Source organism: Ursus arctos, chromosome X (assembly GCF_023065955.2).
Source record: "Ursus arctos isolate Adak ecotype North America chromosome X, UrsArc2.0, whole genome shotgun sequence".
NCBI classification, from domain to species: Eukaryota; Metazoa; Chordata; class Mammalia; order Carnivora; family Ursidae; genus Ursus; species Ursus arctos.
The window spans coordinates 86348100-86366837 of NC_079873.1; the positions used below are offsets into that span (position 1 = coordinate 86348100).

An 18738-nucleotide genomic window follows, 5' to 3' on the forward strand; every position below is an offset into this window, starting at 1 on the left:
ACCTCAATGTCAGACAGGAATGCATCAAAATCCAGAGGAGAACATAGGCAGTAACCTCTTTGACATCAGCCACAGCAACTTCTTTCAAGACATGTCCGCAAAGACAAGGGAAACAAAAGCAAAAATGAACTTTTGGGACTTCATCAAGATAAAAAGCTTCTGCACAGCAAAGGAAACAGTCAACAAAACAAAGAGGCAACGCACAGAATGGGAGAAGATATTTGCAAATGACATTACGGATAAAGGGCTGGTATCCAAGATCTATAAAGAACTCAAACTCAACACCCAAAAAACAATCAAGTTAAAAAATGGGCAGAAGACATGAATGAACACTTCTCCAAAGAAGACATACGAATGGCTAACAGACATATGATAAATGTTCAACATCATTAGCCATCATGGAAATTCAAATAAAAACCACATTGAGATACCACCTTACACCAGTTAGAATGACAAAAATTAACAAGGCAGGAAACAACAAATGTTGGAGAGGATGTGGAGAAAGGGGAACCCTCTTACACTGTTGGTGGGAATGCAAACTGGTGCAGCCACTCTGGAAAACAGTATGGAGGTTCCTCAAGATGTTAAAAATAGAGCTATCCTATAACCCAACAGTTGCACTACTCAGTATTTACCCCAAAGATACAGACAGTGAAAAGAAGGGGAACATGCACCCCAATGTTCATAGCAGCAAGGTCCTCAATAGCCAAACTGTGGAAGGAGCCGAGATGCCCTTCAACAGACGAATGGATAAAGAAGATGTGATTCATATATACAATGGAATATTACTCAGCCATCAGGAAGGATGAATACCCACCATTTGCATCGACATGGAGGGGATTATGCTAAGTGAAATAAGTCAAGCAGAAAAAGATGATTATCACATGGTTTCACTTATACGTGGAACATAAGGAATAGCATGGAGGACATCAGAAGAAGGAAGGGAAAAATGAAGCGGGGGGAATCAGAGGGGGAAACGAACCATGAAAGACTATGGACCCCGGGAAACAAACTGATGGCTTCAGAGGGGAGGGGGGTGGGGGAATAGGTTAGCCTGGTGATGGGTAATAAGGAGGGCACGTATCACAAGGAGCACTGGGTGTTATATGCAAACAATGACTCATGGAGCACTACATCAAAAACTAATGAAGTACTCTATGGTGACTAACATAACATTATTTAAAAAATAAATAAATAAAAGTAAGCTCTACACCCAATGTGGGGCTTGAACTCACGACCCCGAGATCAGGAGTCCCATGTTCTAGTGACTGAGCCAGCCAGGTGCCCCAGCACAAAGACTTCTGGGTAGAGGTGTGGTATGGTTAAGGCTATCATTTGCAAGATAGCAGTAATGTATAGGAGTCAACTACCCATCCCCTATCAGCAAATCTTAATCATATTTTCTCTCTAACTCAGTGGTTCTCAACTTTGGCTACATATTGGAATCACCTCCCCCACCCTCCACCCCCAGCCTGGACATAAATCTATCAAGGGAATTCCAATAAGCACCCATGGTCAAGAAGCAATGTTCTGAATAGATTTCAGATCGCTCTGTGTCTCATTCTCAAGTCCTCACGCTATGTGAGACGTGGTGCTAGGTCCTCTTCCTGCATGATCTCAGTTAAACCTCATAAGCACTTGGGAGTAGGTGCTAACATCATCTTCCCTTTAAAGCTTGCTAGAAAGGTTGAATGCACTGCTCATAATTATCCAGCTAGAAAGTAGCAGGACTGGGCTTAGAGCCGAGGCAGCCTGGTTCCAGAGGCTCCAGTCTGAACCACTACTCCCTACTGTGTCCCCAAACCAGGCACCTGCCCTCTCACATGACACAGGCTACTGCACTCACATTCTTCCTGGCCTCTCCCCTTGTTTTGCTGCCTCCCTCCAATCTAGTGTGGACACAACAGCCAATGAGATCTTTTAAGACATCCACTGGTTCGTGTCATGCCCTGCTCACAAACTTCCAGTGGCTTCCCAAGGTACTTAGAAACTGAAATACAAACTCTATCCCAAGGCCTCGAAAGTCCTATGTGGTCTGACCCCTGTTCACTTCTCCAGCCTCACCTCCAGCCAGTGTTGACTACAATCACTACAGTCCAGCTACACTGATACTCAGATGCCCCGAATGCTCTGAGCTCTTCCTTGCCTGAGGGCCCTGAATTTTCTTTTCTTTCTTCCTGTAACGCTTTCCCCCCAGGAGCTTTGCATGGGTGGCTCTTTTTCATCTTTCAAGTCTGAGCGTAAATGTCACCTTCCCAACTGCTCAGTCTAAATGCTATCTATCCCCTCTTATTTTCTATCTGCGTCTTGTTTATTTTCTTCATAGTGCTTACATTGTTTCAATTTTTATTTACTTGTTTGCTTATCATTGGTCTTCTCTGGTAGAATGTGAGTTCCATGAGACCAAAGAATCAATCTTTGCTGCTATGTATGCCACGTATGGTTGTAGAGGGTGTGTACTGCACAAATGTGTTGCACTGAATGGGGTGCGTTCACAAGGATTTTCTGGCAAATGGCAGTGAAATATCTTAAGTAAAAGGGATTCTCTTTGTAACTTGCATAAAGATGTTATGTAGTCTAGCAGTGCCCTGTATGTTTTCTCTACTTACCAATATGTATCTAGCTTCTAGCATAGGGCTGAGCTTATAGTAGATGCTCAACAAATATGTTGATCGCATGGAAGGAAAGAAGACAAAATTAGAATTCTGCTACAGGTCAAGCTAGAAAGGAGAGGTATATAGAAGACAGCTGATAGATTTAGTAATTTGAGAAGAGGCAATAAAGGAGAAATGAAAGGTGATTATGCTTGATCTTAGAGGGAAAAAAATGGCACCATTAGCAAAGACAATGGAAACCAAATGAGAAAACACTGGCTTGAAAAGACACCGATGCCATTTTGGCTATAATTTGAGAAGACGATGCCTTCTGCCTTCCATTTTGCTTTTCCTGGGTTTGTCACCATCTGACTGCGGGGCTTTAAAGAATCTACCTAAATGCCCTGCATGGTCTCCAAAATGGTCATGTCAGGGCTTTGCAAGGCCCATTCTTCCTGTTAAGGCTGTGTGTGGAAATGGCCTGTGTTTCACAATACAGTAACACCGAGGGCTGGCTAGAAGGGACTAAGGGAGAAGCAACATAGACACTCACTTTCTCAGTCGCTGACGCTCACTCTTTCTTTCCTGCCACATGCGGGGGCAGTTCCTTTCAGGTGGTGGCCCTTAAAATCAGTGTTTCCTTCCTCCCTTTTGTGAAGGGACAGCCCTCTCCCCCACCCCGGGTAAAAACTGAGGTCACCGTAGAAAATTCCCTTGCTGGGGCGCCTGGGTGGCACAGCGGTTAAGCGTCTGCCTTCGGCTCAGGGCGTGATCCCGGCGTTCTGGGATCGAGCCCCACATCAGGCTCCTCTGCTATGAGCCTGCTTCTTCCTCTCCCACTCCCCCTGCTTGTGTTCCCTCTCTCACTGGCTGTCTCTATCTCTGTCAAATAAATAAATAAAATCTTTAAAAAAAAAAAAAAAGAAAATTCCCTTGCTTATGACACCGGCCAGGCACTTCCTCTCCTCTAAGTGCTGCTATCCAGGACAGCAGCACCCCTCTGTCGCAGGCTATGGGACACATACCTCTGCACACCTGGCAACAGGAATCCGGAACAGAGACTGGGAATGCACAGGTTAACTTGGGACAAGTCTTGAGACCGCAGTACACATTCCCCTCCTGCCAAGGAGAAACAGAATTGAAGGTTAGGAGGACCTGGGAATAAGCATAAAGGCTCCTTCTTAGCTCGGGCCCTGAGCTGAATACAGACTCAAAACATGCCACTCCTTCCCAGTGTTCTCCCATGGTTCGTTCTAGATACTTCCTAAATGTCATTATGCTTTGTTTTTTTGTTTACTATTTCTCCATGCCAGAGACTACGATACTGAAGAGTTGGCCCTCCTTGTTGGGCCTCCTGGTCTAAGATGGTACAAAGCAGTCCGTGTAAGGGCCGCCATCAGCCTGCCAAACCCCCAAATATGGTCCTACTCCCCTCTTTTCTGTTCATTGTATCCCATGGTCCCCGTCATACCCAGCTGGATTTTGGGATTTCAGGGAATACAGATTTGCACGAGAGCCACCTTTCGTAATACTCCAAACCAGGGAGACGAGCTCTCTGGGGTAATACAAAACGACACAAATCATCTGGATGGACAGTTCCATTCAGCACAAGGGAGGGGAGCAAATTTACCTGCTATGTGTGTCTTTGCATAGTTTCCACTCCCTAAAGTTTTAGGTTATAAACATTCCTTAAACCTTGTCCTTTTTTAAAAAAATAATTTATTCATTTATTTGAGAGAGAGAGAGAGCACCAGCAGGGAGAGAGGCAGAAGGAGAGGAAGAAGCAGACACCCTGCTGAGCAGGAAGCCCAACACGGGGCTCGATCCCAGGACCCTGAGATCATGACCTGAGCCAAACGCAGACACTTCACCGACTGAGCCACCCAGGCGCCCCTAAACCTTGTTCTTAGAAGCATATTATTCTGGAACTAGCAGGGTCCCTAAAAAGTCATTAGGAAGGGAAGGCCACAACCAAATTCTCCCAAACTACCGAGATACCATATTTTTACCAGAAGTCCCTAAGGGAAGAGATTCTAGAACTTCCCTCGGCAATCCAGTGTTTAAATGCCCTTACAGGCAAAAATGTTCCTACATCGAACTTCATTCTCTCACACTTCAGTTGAAACAGCCATTTTCTTCCATTTTCTGGTTCTACCTCTTACATTCTCTGGACTGCACAATTCCATGAAGATATAATCAATATACTTTATTCCTAAGGTATATACGGTTCTTCTGACAAGTAATGTCAGAGGAATAATCATATTTTCTCACCGCAGGGCATCAGGGGCAAACTGGCTGGGAGAATACATCAGAGATGGGAACCAAGAGATAGCCCCATTTTCTTGTGAATTGGACTGAGTGGCCTTAGATGGTGCCGATGGCTTTTCTGCCCATAGCATCCCCAAGGTTTCAAATAGTTGAGTCCTTCTGAGGAAGGCTTTGCTGGGATGACTGCTATAAAAAGGAGGACAGATCAAGACCATCAGCTCATGTTCGTCCATTTAAACAGTCCTAAAGCTTTAATAAGGGCCAGGATATGACTGTGTCTGATTTCATAAACATAGGTCAGGGTTATTCAGGGTTCATGAAAATCAGGGAGTCTGGATTGACAGGGAGGGTTAGGATTTAAATGCAATTCATCTTGGGGTGTCCTGGGTGGCTCTGTCACTTGAGTGTCCAACTCTTGCTTTCAGCTTGGGTCATGATCTCATGGGTCATGAGATCGAGCCCCGTGTCAGGCTCCACGCTCAGCGGGGAGTCTGCTGAAGATTCCCTCTCTCCCTCTGCCCCTCCTCCCGCTTGCATGCGCACTCTCTCTCTCTCTCTCAAATAAATAAATCTTTGAAAAAAAATAAATGCAATTCATCTTCCTTCCAAACACCTTGAAGTGTGGCTCCAAGTAAAGGTGTAAGCACAGGAGAAGCTCTGGTGTTGGGGTAGGGCCAGCAGGGACATGCAGACACCAGGTCTTACCGAACAGCTGCACTGGCTACACTGATTGGGTTGCCGGTTCTGAAAGAGCCCTTCAGCCACGAACAGCTCACCGTGTTGGTAAGTGGTCCCGTTGTACTCACACGACTTGCTGGTCACCTTATTGTTCGCCGGGGGTAGGGAGTCTTCTGGGACAGGGTGGAGAAAAACCATACCGAACATTGACATCACTGCAAAGAATTTCATAAATCCTGACAGCAGATGGGGCTGTACCACGTAGAGGGAGTTAAAAGATAATCCCTGATTCAGTGGCTGATGACTTTAGATAATATTAAAGTAACCAGACCAGAATGGCAATGGACATGACCATTCATCTATTCTTTCATCTGTTGAGCATTTATTGAGCGCCTACTATGTGTCACGTACTGTGATGGGCACTAGAGAGAAATCAGAGAAGGACAAGGCCCCTACCTTCACAGAACTAAGAGACCAGGCAAATAACATGTTAACTTGCCCGGAAGGAGGGAGACCTTTCAGAAGAGGAACCGTCTATTTTAACTACCTTGCTAACTTTACCCCCTCCCATGTTTCGTATCACTTGGCATGTGCTTCTGTGCTTATTCTGGCCTCTGGAGTCCTTGCTTTTTTTCTTAATGAAATATAGTTGACGCACAAAGTACTTATTTTTGATTCCGCCACCAAGATCACCCCCCTCCTCCCACTCTTTTCCACCTGCTGAAGTCCTGTCTGATTTTGAAGGCTCAGGAAAAGCCCCTTTTCCTCTATGAAGCATTCTCTAACAGCTCCAGCCCACGATCCAGCCCTCTCCAGACATGTGATTTCTGAAACACACAATCCGGCATCTGAATGTTACTGAACTCCCATTTGTGACTTACAGTCACCTAGCCAACAGTTCATGAAGAGATTTCACATACGTTATTACAGGGGAGCCTCATAACAACCCTATCAACCAAGTAAGGCAGATCTTTGACTTCATCTTTTGCTTGAGGGTAACAAGCCTCTGAGGTTGACTTTTCTGAAGTCCCGGATGTAGTAAGTGATGATCCCCAACTTCATCTTCTTTCTGTCAACCTATGTACACGTGTGTATGTACTGCTTTCTAAGGACTAGGCCTCTGCGTTACAGGGTCTCTCTTCTCTGTGGCGTCTAATGCAGGGTTGTCACGTAGCAAAAATCGGTGCACCAGTGCACTTGGTGAGCTGACTCTAATGAATGGTCTCAAGATGTCTCTTTACTGGGTTTCCTTAAAATGCCTGGTGTACACACATGCATGCACACACTCACACACTCACACACACACCCCCAACGATGAACAAGCCCCCAGATTAAACTCACCACTGATGTACAAATTAACGATAAACATAGACGGGGCTTGGAAAGTGACCTCTGTAGAACAGTGGAAGAAGAGAAATCAGGGGAGTTGTGTGTTTCGTTAGGGGAAGGCTTAGACAGTTAGACCATCCTTTCTTTCCCATCACCCTTATAATGCAAATGAGTCCATCTTACGGATTAAGTATACCTCAATACAACTGTTTAAAAAATAGAATGAAATTATTCTTAGGATGTAGGTGAAAATGATAAAGGCTAATGGTAATAATAATAATAATAATAATAGCTAACATTTACTGAGCCCTTATCAACATGCTAAGCACTATGATGAATGCTTTTCCATACGTGATTGCTTTGGCTTTTACTAATAACATTCTGAAATGGACACAATTATGCCCATTTTGCCGATGGGGAAACTAAGGCTTAAGAAACTGTCTTGCCCCAGATCACACAATTTGCGAGTTATGGTAGCACCAACATCTGAACTGATGTCTGACTGATTCTAGACTCTTCCATCCTAGCCATGATCAAGGAGGGTGTTAATCACATCAAACCTATAACAAGGAAGGGACCATTTAATTTAAAAACCAAGGCCAATGGAACATGAAGGCTGTGTTGTCCCTCTAGAATGTTTTAGTCTACAATACCCAGGAAACTTGATATCACACTTACTTTGGCTTCAGCGATGTGCATAACTAACTCAATTCTATACTTTGCTATATAAGTTGATCTAGCTGCAATTTCTGAGTAACTCACTCCTTGGGTGTTAACTACTTATTAATGACTCCTTACAGGATACAAAAGTAATTCCTTAAAAAGAAGAAGCCTTAGGGGTGCCTGGGTGGCTCTGCTGGTGAAGCGTCCAACTCCTGATTTCAGCTCAGGTCGTGATCCTAGGGTTGTGAGATCGAGCCCCATGTCGGGCTCCATGCTCAGTGGGGAGTCTGCTTGAGATTCTCTCTCGCCCCCTCCCTCTGCCTCTCCCCCACTTGCATGCTCTCTCTCTCAAATAAATAAATAAATCTCAAACAAAAGAAAAAGAAGAAGCCCTAGCTCCTAGTGAATGTTTAACTCATACCAGTTGACCCTAAGTCCCTGCTCCTGCCCACAAGTACACACAACCAGACAGCTGGAGCTGGAAGACAGGAGTGCAAGTCATTGGAGAAAGGACAGGGGCAGGCCCATTCACCCGCCGGGCTCTAATTATACCAAATCTCAGTATTGTGTGGTGAAGGAAAACTGGGATGACCTACAAAAGAATATCTACCATGACTCTTACAGGAGTTGACAGATCTTTGGAATGCCAAAAGAAGAAAAAGAAGGTTGGAATTATTGTGCCTCAGAAGAATGTGGATTGATTTTTGAAATGGGCCTTCTCCCAAGGGATCAACAGGAAAGCAACTGCAGGGTGAGGTTTTCCAGTGGAATCATGACCTTGAGAGTCTTTCTTGCAACAGTCTTCAGGGTAGCCTGGCATAGAGTCTATTATCTCAACAGGAGATGGGGAGAAAACAAAAGAGAGAAAGACAAAACAGAATCAAAGAAAAAGAAACCAATTATGAGCATGCTTACTGCTAGTTTTACACTATAAATTTATCTTAATGTCTTTCCATTTATTCTTATTTCATTCTTTTAATAGCCCTAATAGAGTGGTGAGACAGTTACAGAAATGAGGCTACTGATATCCTAAAAGATTTGGCCCACGTCACCCAGCTACTCAACAGGAAAGCCAACTCAGAAATAGAGTTTTCCTGTCTCGAAATCTGTACACTTTTTACAGAGTGGGTGTCAAACACCGGCAGATGGAAAGGAAATGAAATCCATACCTGGAAGAGATATCTGTGCTCCCATGTTTACTGCATCCCGTGCTCACTGCAGCATTATTCACAATAGCCAAGGTAAGGAGACAGCCTAAGTGTCAATCAGTGAATGAGTGGACAAAGAAACCACGGTACATATATACAACGGAATAGTATTTGACCTAAAAAAAAGACATCTAGCCACTTGCAACAACATGGATGAACCCAGAGGGCATTATGCTAAGTGAAATAAGCCAGATACAGAAAGAAAAACAGTTGCATGGTCTCACTTTTTGTGAAATCTAAAAACACATCAAATATATAGAAGCAGAGAGTAGAACGGTGGTCATCAGGGTCCAGGGGCTGGGGGAAATGGGGAGATGTTGGTCAAAGGGTATAAAGTTGCAGTTACAGAAGATGACTATGTCTGGAGAGCTAGTGTACAGCATGATGATATAATTAATAATACTAAGTTGTATCCCAGACATTTGCTAAGGGAGCAGATTTCAGGTGTTCTCCCCACAAAGTAAATGGTAACTATGTGAAGAGATGATGCTAATTAGCTTGACTCTAGTAATCATTTCAATATATATACATATGTATATCAAATCAGCATGTTGTACGCCTTAGACATACACAGTTTGTACTAAAGAAAAGAACTGTTCTTTAGCTGGGAGGTAGGATCATGGAGTCAAAAATCCCAGCGTGGGTACCCACTCTCCGTAACCTTGCACAAGCCACTTTACCCCTTTGGGTTCCAATTTTTCTATCGAAGAATGGGATGTATGGAAGTGTTGAATCACCAGATTGTACACCTGAAACTAATACAGCACTGTATGTTAACTACACTGGAATTAAAATAAAATGTATACCCCCAAACGTAGTGGATAAAAACCATAAAAACCCCAAATCATCATCAAAATAAATTAATTAAATGGGCATGGACACAAATGCTAGCTGCACAGTAAAGTGGCATAGCAAGGCCCTTACATTCCTAATTTATAACGCAAAGTAAAGAATGCACACTTTCAGAAATAAATAAGAAATAAATAAGTTGGAGAGGTGAGTTGTAGTCTGCAGTTGTATCGAATAAAAATGGGCAGTTGCTTCATAAAAAAAAAATCGGACATGGGACTCAAATCTGCTCTTGCATCTTTAGAAGGCCAACACAGCATGTAGGGTGCCACACAAGCAAAGAAAGCCACCTGGTACTCTACCCTCTCCCTTCCTAGATTTTCCAAGGTGGTTGGGCTTCTAACCAACTATCCTTGGAACATAGTTGGTGTTCCTGGCCGAACATTGGCAGAAAATCAGTCCAAAGCAAAGCTGGCCTCAGGGCCCCTCAGGGGAATGCTACTCTGAGGAGGAGTGGGACAAGGACATTGAAGGGTAAACAGACAAGCTCGAAGCCACGTGACTACACTTGTGCTGGGAAGATAACTCTTCCTTCCATGCTGCCCCCCCCATTAGGGATGGTCTCACATGTAGCAGAACTATGACTTCTGGGGGGCTAAGAAAAACACTCCCCTATTTTCAAGATCTCTCCCTTCCTTTGATCTCACTGGTGCCTAAAATGTCATCACTAGAAGTCCATTCCTTTGGGGTAAACGGTTGCCTTTTTGCAATCAGATTTTATAATCCCAATATTTCTGTGAGAGGTTACACATTGTCCAGAACATCTCAGTATGAATAACTTTGCCACAAGTTTGTTTTGTTTTGTTTTTTGCTCTTCAGAGAAACTGGCAAATTTTACCAAGAAGTCTGTGGTCCTTTCCCACTTCCTTTGGTACACCATTCTCTCCCCTCCTGGCACTGGCCTTCTTCCCACCTTCCAGAACCCAAAGTCCTCATGCTGGCTGCTGACTTCTTCACTCTCCCTACCCTCAAATTTCTATTTTCTTAGCGGACCACTTCTTGGCAAGTCAGAAAGGCTGCTTGTATGTCAGGAGACAAATCAGCTCCCAGTGTTTATGAGAGAAATGCAAACGTCTCCAGAGCTCGCAGGGATCAGTTGCCAATCTCCTGGACTCCAAGTCCCTCCTTCCTCTTGCCCATCGCTACTGTTCCTCGGGTTCCTACTTGACTCCTGATGGCCGAGCCTGGTGCTAATGTTTCCGGTCTGGTTTCATTCTACTGGTGTGGTGCCACACATCTGCAGACCATGTTGGAGGTGTGGTGGAGAGGGAATTTAGAGATGAAGACAGAAGGCTTGAAGTTGTCTTCCCTTTAATTACGATGAAATACACCCACCCACCCACCCCCACACACACACACACACACACAACACAGAACAGTATAGTCCAAATGATTTGCCTCTAGACCTCAGAAACACGAGAAGGGAAAGTCAAAGGGCAAGGAAAGAAGTCCTGAGACAGGGTGCTGCTTAGAGGCAGTGTTTTCAGCTCTGTCTCACATCCATGCAAACGAAAAGAATCGAGCCTGGTCTCTGGGGTCAGTGAACATTAGGTACAAATCCCAGCTATGGCATATCTTTGATCCATGACCTCGGGAAGGCCACCTGATCTCTTTGCACGTTGGTCTCATCTTCAAGATGAGTATGTCATCTACCTTACATGGCTGTGAAGTTTAGAGATCATTTATTTTTAAAAGCCCCTAAGTATCCGGTACATAACAATGTGCACAGTAAATGGTAAGTGGCGTTGGTATAGAAAGAAGGCCCACGGAAGAACACAGAGGGATTTCCTTGTCTCCATGGATAACTGGACAGTTAATTAAATGGTGATTGCTTTGTGCTTATGTGTACGGTAGCAGTTCTGGGGATAAAGACAGCTAAGTGACTATTTTCCTTTTTCCCCCCTTCTTCATTCAACACCTACTTAAGAGGTCTTTGACTACACCCAACACAAACAGGTCCTCAACCCTACCTTGACAATAGTTGATACCATGCTAGGTTAGAGCTACAGAGGTAAATAAGACATGTCCCCGACTTCAAGGAGAATCCTGTTCTTGTTGGAGGGGCTGGCATTAAAAGATGTTAATTGATAACATATTTAGATAACTCGTAAAGGTTGAGCTGGAAGAGAGGTCAGATTATGGCCAATTGCCAAACTATGTCAAACAGGAAGAAATGTCACCTGCGTCATGAACAATTTAGATCAGACACTAGAAAGTAATCCTTAACCGTATTTCTCACTCCAAAATTCAGTTTGAAGAGTATCTGTTGGAAAAAAAAAATTCTCCTTAAAGGCCAAAGGCTAGACTAGGTGACTATTTCGGGCCCCTTCCAACCATAGAAAATCAATCCTACCAAGCTGGTCACAGTTCTCTACTCTTACTCGTGGGACAGACCCTAGCTAGTACTCTGTGTTCCCAGTCCGACCACAACGAGATGTTTCTCTCCACCCAACACTATTCAACACCTCTACGGAAAGTGGGAGCTGGTACAGTGCTTTCTAAAACAAACTGTTTCAAAGTGTGTAAATTTGGGCCAGCTTTCAGGCCTTGGCCCAGATGGGAAGAAAGCAGGCGACTAAGGGTGCTCGTGGGAAACCACTTCCGCTCCTCCAAGGAGTGGTACCATAGTGCAGGGAGGGACAGCTGGGTGTGGCATAAAGCAAGGATACAATAAACCCTGCAGAGCGAATGTATCCCAAACAGTGGCTGCGTCTAGTCCCCTTCCAGAAAGGAACAGGGCTCAGCCTCCGAGGCCCTGTGGGTGCAGGTGAGTTTTTCTCTGGGTTGCTCAGTAAGAGCAAAGGTACCCCTTCAAATGGGTCCAGCAGCCACACCAGGGATGCCTCCCATTTAGATTTCTTCCTTTCAGTGCTCCAAGCCCTCTTACTTCTTTGTGCCCTGGGCCTCTCCAAGTGGCGACTTAACTGCACCTGCTTTTCTGGGGCAGAGACCTAAGATTTCCAGATCTTCCCCAAACCGTTCTCCATAAAAACTGAACTCTTCTCTGGCCCGCCACATCGAGGTCTTGGTGGGGAGGCTTGGGACTCACCTCAGTAATTCATACCAAGGTGCCAGTGGAAGAAAACGCTTGAAAACAGGGTATTTTTCTAGATAATGAAACCGTTACGTGGGCCTTTGATGCTTTACCCATAATGCAGCTGTAGAGCATGAGGCAAGGGGTATCAAAGCTTCCAGAATTTAGGGCTTATGTGGGGGAGATGACTGAAAATACAGCCTCCGAGATCTGTCCTTTTGGCAGGAAAGGCCTGACTTCAGCATTTCCCATTTGGGTCCCAATTCCAGCTCCACTATTGATTAGTTACCACGTATTAGCAGAGCAAATCACTTCACATTACTCAGCCTCGGTTCCCGCATCTATAAAATGGAGCTGATAACAGGACCTACCTCATAGGTTATTATGAGGAACCAACAAGACGAGATGCATAATGTACTTGCCGTAATACTGGGTGCATGTTAATGCTTAGTAAATGCTGTTATCATTATATTACTATTAGCAATAAAAGACAGAATTTCTGGAAGGCAGGAAGTAGGTTGCTAAGGGAAGAGTTGTGGGGCTGCCTAATCTTTACGGTGGGCGCCTAGCTTAGACTGAATGTTTGTGTCCTCCCCGCCCCACAGATCCATATGCTAAAAACCTAATCTCCAGTATGGTGGTATTAGGAGGTGGGGCCTTTGCAGAAGATATGAATAGACATTTTCCCAAAGGAGACATACAGAGGGCTGGGGCACCTGTGTGGCTCAGTCGTTTAAGTGTCTGACTCTTGATCCTGACTCAGGTCATGAACCCACATTAGGTTCCGTGTTCAGCATGGAGTCTGCTTGAGATCCTCTCTCTCACCCTGCTTGCACTCTCCCTCTCTCTCTCTGTCTCTGTCTCTCTTAAATAAATAAATAAATAAATAAATAAATAAATAAATAAATAAATAAAATCTTTAAAAAAGAAAAGATAGGGGTGCCTGGATGACTGAGTTAGTTAAGTGTCTGCCTTCAGCTCAGGTCATGATCCTGGGGTTCCAGGATGGAGCCCCCAAGTTGGGCTCTCTGCTCAGCGGGCAGTCTGCTTCTCCCTCTGCCTCTGCCCCTCCCCCTGCTCATGTGCACTCACTGTCTCTCTCTCTCTCAAATAAATAAAATCTAAAAAAAAAGAAGACATACAGAAAGCTAATAGGCACATGAAAAGATGCTCAATATCATTTATCATCAGGAAAATACAAATCAAAACTACAATGAGATAATCACCTCATTGACCTCTGACCTCACAGCAGTCAGAATGGCTAAAATGAACAACACAGGAAACAACAGATGTTAGTGAAGATGCAGAGAAAGGGGAACCCTCTTGCACTGTTGGTGGGAATGCAAACTGGTGCAGCCACTCTGGAAAACCGTATGGAGGTTCCCAAAAAGTTAAAACTAGAACTACCCTATGATCTAACAATTGCACTACTAGGTATTTACCCATAAGATAGAAAAATACTGATTCAAAGGGATACGTGCACACCAGTGTTTATAGCAGCAATGTCCACAATAGCCAAACTATGGAAAGAAGCCCAATGTCCATCGACTGATGAATGGATAAAGAAGTGGTACATGTATATGACGGAATATTACTCAGCCATCAAAAGGAACAAAATCTTGCCATTTGCAATGATGTGGATGGAGCTAGAGAATATAATGTTAAGTGAAATCAGTCAGTCAGAGACAAGTATCATATGATTTCACTCCGATGCGGAATTTCAGAAACAAAACAAAGGAGCATAGGGGAAAAAAAGAGTGAGAGAGAGGCAAACCAAGAAACAGTGTCTTAACTATAGAGAACACGCTGATGGTCACCAGAAGGGAGGTAGGTGGGGGGATGGGGGAAATAGGTGATGGGGGTGAAGGAGGACATTTGTTGTGATGAGCACCGTATGATGTATGGAAGTGTTGAATCGCTAAATTGTACAGGTGAAGCTAATATTAGACTGTATGTTAACTAACTGGAATTTAAATACAAACTTGAAAGAGAAGACAAAAAAGGAGGTGGGGCCTTTGGGAGGGGATTAGGTCAAGATGGCATAGCCCTCCCAAATGGGATTAGTGCCCTTATCAGAAGAGACAGGAAGGAGGTGATCTCTGTTCTCAGCATGTGAGGGAACGGGCATGAAGGTGGTTGGCTGTAAGCCAAGAAGTGGGATCTCACCAGACAACACATCTGCCTTGGCACTTTGATCTTGGACTTCCCAGCCACCAGAACTGCGAGAACTAAATGTTTGTTGTTGAAGCCACTCAATGTCTGGTATTTTTGTTCCAGGGTCCCAAGTTAAGACAGCTGTTTTCCACTGTCCGGTAGAACTTCTCGAAAATGACCAGATTCTGTGTGGTGACTACAAAGTCATCTCTGAGCCATCACATTCACCAAGAATCCTTTTATGTCCCTGCTCTGGGCTGACTGGTGGTACAGACCTTTCCTGCTACAGCAGAGCTTCCAAAGGTGGCAAGTCCACTCTATCCCTAACCCCTCTTCCTCTTTGCTCCACCAGAGTGCCTGACATGGCCCCAGGTTCAAGCATTTGTTAGAAAAGGGCTTTGCCTTTCCCAGAGGTTTAATAAGTTCACACTAGAGAGTGTCGAAGACTGGAAAGGAGTCCCCCAGTGAAGAGCAAGGCCTCGGGGTGGGGGACAAAAAAACCACAGTGTGCTACCACTTTGCACCCACTGAGGACGGCTATCATAAAACAAAACAAAACAGTAACACCAAGTGTTGGCGAGGATGTGGAGAAACTGGAAGCCTCACCCACTGCTAGTGGGAGTGTAACAGTGTAAAATGATATACAGCTGCTTTGGAAAACAGTCTGGCAGTGCATCCAAGTTCAATACAGAGTTACCACCTGAACCAGTAATTCCACTGCCGGGCATTACCCAAGAGGAGTCAAAGCTGAGACTCAAACAGAAATGGTATGCGAATCTTCACAGAGGCATTGTTCACAATGGCCAAAAGGTGAGAACAACTCAAGTGTCCATCAATGGATAAAAGGATCAGTATATCCATAATGGTGCAATATTATTCAGTTAGAATAGATCACCCTTGAAAACATTAGGCTGAGTAATAAAGCCGGTCACATAAGGTTTGTTTCCACTTGCATGAAATGGCCAGTATAGGCAAATCCACAGAGACAGCAAGTAGATCGGGGATGCCAGGAGCTGGGGGTGACTGCCAGCGGGTAGGAGGCTTCTCTTGGGGATGAGGAAAATATTCTGGAAGTGGACAGTGGTGACGGTGGTAGTATCTTGTGACGACACTAAACCCAACTAAACTGTACACTTTAGGAGTGTAAATAGTATGTGAATTATATCTCAGTGAAGTTGTCACCAATAAAAGGAAACCACTAAACATCCTACAACAAGGACACCGGGGCTGAGTATTGGAGGAGGACAGGGCCTGGACAAAATGAAGGTGCTGTGTAAGGTGATGGGGAGGCAGGCAAAGAAGGAAAGGTAAATGAAAAAGGAAAGGAGAACCCACAAAGTGGCAGGGGTGGGGTGGGGTGTGGAGGTCAATCCTAAGTCATAGTTTCGTCTGGTGTTCCGTGGCCATGCCATGGGGTACCCACCTTGGGAGATGGGGTAGGTCTGCCAGACAGCTGAGCAAAAGGAGGGGGCCGATGGCAGGGTGGATTCTCCCGCTTGGAATCTTCAAGAAGACTGGATTCAGGCCCACACCTTCAGCAAGACTAGGGGCCTCCCTACTCACACCCCCCGGCCCAACCCCCCCAGTGGGGTCCCAGGCCAGGAAATTCTTGCAGCAGATTCCGGAGATCACTCTGCAGCTCAACAGACAGACACAACACTCTGTCCCAAGCAAGAAGGTGCCGAGTGAGAGGAAACAGTCATCTGCCGGTCCAGCTGGAGAGCAGAGTGGAAGAAAGTGCTGAAAGCTCACACCCTGGTATAATCCTGCTTCTTCCCTCCTCACCCGGAACCCATCTGTGGGCTGTTTTTCATCCCACTTCCCTTAATGTTTCAGCTGTTGGCACTCAGTAGCTGACCCTGCCTGGATATGCCCTCTTGTCAGACAGATGCCAGGAAGGATGGCTTGAGGAGAGGGTTTGAGCCAGAAGAGACCATGTCTCTTTGCAGCAAACGTTGCTGGCAGCCTGGGCACCAGATCGGGGGTGGGGGTGGGGGGGAGGGGAGCATATACCTTCTTGGCTGGCAGGCACCACTGATCTTGCTCCCTTCAGTCTGCATCTCTGGGCCTCAGTTTCGAAAGAACTTGCTTGCATTGGTGACTAGGTGTAAATTTTGTAGGGCAATCATTTCATTTGCTTCTACTTCACAGGGATGGTAGTAAGAATGCACAAGTTTACTTTTTTTTTTTTTTTTAAGGCTCGGGGAGACAAGAAGCTATACCCAACACAGCCCATCGATTAGGATTATCTCCAGCTTACCAAGTGCATTTCACCTGAAGGCAAAAAGAATTATCCCTGAGTCGGGTCCCGTGGTCCAGGGTCCAGGGCTTACTCCATCTCATAATGGTTTGGCCAACTCCAAAAAGGCCCCTGGGTGTGTCATTTGCTGCCTTTTAGAAAGCAAGTCTAGCCTGGTGGTGTCGGTCACCTGCCTGTGGACCAGTGTCCAAGGCTTGAAGCTCTAGGCGGGGAGCAGCCTCATGGCATGGCCCAGCCAGGGTAATGAAACACATCTCAAAGATCCATCCCCTTGGCTCAAGAATGCTCTCCTTCCGACCAGCTGGTCCTTGGCCCCCTGGGCTCCTTGGCAACTCTGCACTGGCTCACGCTAGACCCAACTACCCCCACAGACTACCCTTTGCTTCCTCATATTTTATCCAGCCCTCACTGTCCATCCCGCACGCTCTGATTTCCTGTAGCGGCTCTAATGGTCTGTTTGTCTGTATCCTACAGTGTAAGGCCTGATCACGAGTGTACTGTCGGCTAAGTGATCAACAAGGATAAAGGAGGCAAGGCTTACGTCTTGACTTCTCTATCTTCTGCTGGCTCCAGCCCTGGAACAGAGGAGCAAACGTTCACATAGTAGTAAAGCTCACAGGTTGTGAGTCTGTTATTAATTCCGTTAAGACATATAGGTGCCCAACCAGGGGCAAGGCTGTTCTTCATTTAAGTCCCAGAGAGCTGGAGAGCTGGAAGCATGACTCTTGAAAGGGATTCTGAAGCGAGTTAGAGAATTTTGAGTGTATGAGGGTATGTGTGTTCTTCCGAGAAGAGGGTCCATGGGTTCCATCAGCTTCTCAAAATGTTCCCTGACCCCAAAGAGGTGCCTCCGCTAGTTTAAGATAAAGGGAAGGGCCTGTGGGTTTCACCTTAGCAGCACAGGAACGCTGCTGGCAATTCAGTCCACGTTCTAGGGTTCCAGAGCCCCGCATGATCATTTTCAGCTTTCTGTGTACTGCGGAAAGCATCCCATAATCCAATCTTTAGAGGGAACCTCTAAGTTCTGTCACGTCAAAATGTCTTCTTCCACTTTACTGAACAGCTTCATCATCAGCTCCATTATTCAGCTCGTGGACCATTCCAGTCTTGTTACATCAGCCTTCTAGAAGTTTCCCTTGTATATCACCACGAGGAAAGTGGAAATGGCCTCCTCTCTTGGAAGATGCCGATGAGGCCCAGAGCTGCCAAGGGAACCCTGTTAAGTCATGCCAAAGCAAGGACTTGGGCTTCATTTTACCTAGAGCTGCAAAACGTGAGGGCTAGGGAAGCCCACTAAAATCTAGTCCAACAACTGGGGAAAAGAGAAAACAAATCCTTCTGTTTTCGGAGGGCCAAGTCCCAAATCCCAAGTCTTCATCTGAACTTATATTAGTACCCCAACAACAAGAACCCCCTTCTTCAGTGGCTCTAATAGGTTGCTCTTCTTCCTATGCTACTCCACTATGGATCTTTAAAAAATTTTCTAGGGGCGCCTGGGTGGCTCAGTCGTTAAGCATCTGCCTTCAGCTCAGGGCGTGATCCCAGAGTCCTGGGATCGAGCCCCGCATCAGGCTCCCTGCTTCTTCCTCTCCCACTCCCCCTGCTTGTGTTCTCTCTCTCGCTGGCTGTCTCTCTCTCTGTGTCAAATAAATAAATAAAATCTTTAAAAACTTTTTTTCTAATCATCCAATGGTGTAACAA

The 18738-nt window shown here is 45.3% G+C and overlaps 1 protein-coding gene across 8 annotated transcripts in view; it reads right to left on the bottom strand.

Moving 5' to 3' along the window:
• The window catches only part of CHRDL1 (chordin like 1), a 113855-nt gene that overhangs the window by 38525 nt on the left and 56592 nt on the right, over window positions 1–18738 (bottom strand). For 4 of the 8 annotated variants that reach the window (XM_048213370.2, XM_026478841.4, XM_026478840.4 and 1 more), the window contains exons 5-6: window positions 5568–5713; window positions 3620–3713 (exon numbers count right to left, since the gene is read on the bottom strand). In XM_048213370.2, the coding sequence (XP_048069327.1) occupies window positions 3620–3713; window positions 5568–5713 (240 nt within the window). The remainder of the gene's footprint in view (window positions 1–3619; window positions 3714–5567; window positions 5714–18738) is intronic. The other 4 variants (XM_044392087.3, XM_044392086.3, XM_048213369.2 and 1 more) reach the window with 1 other exon arrangement.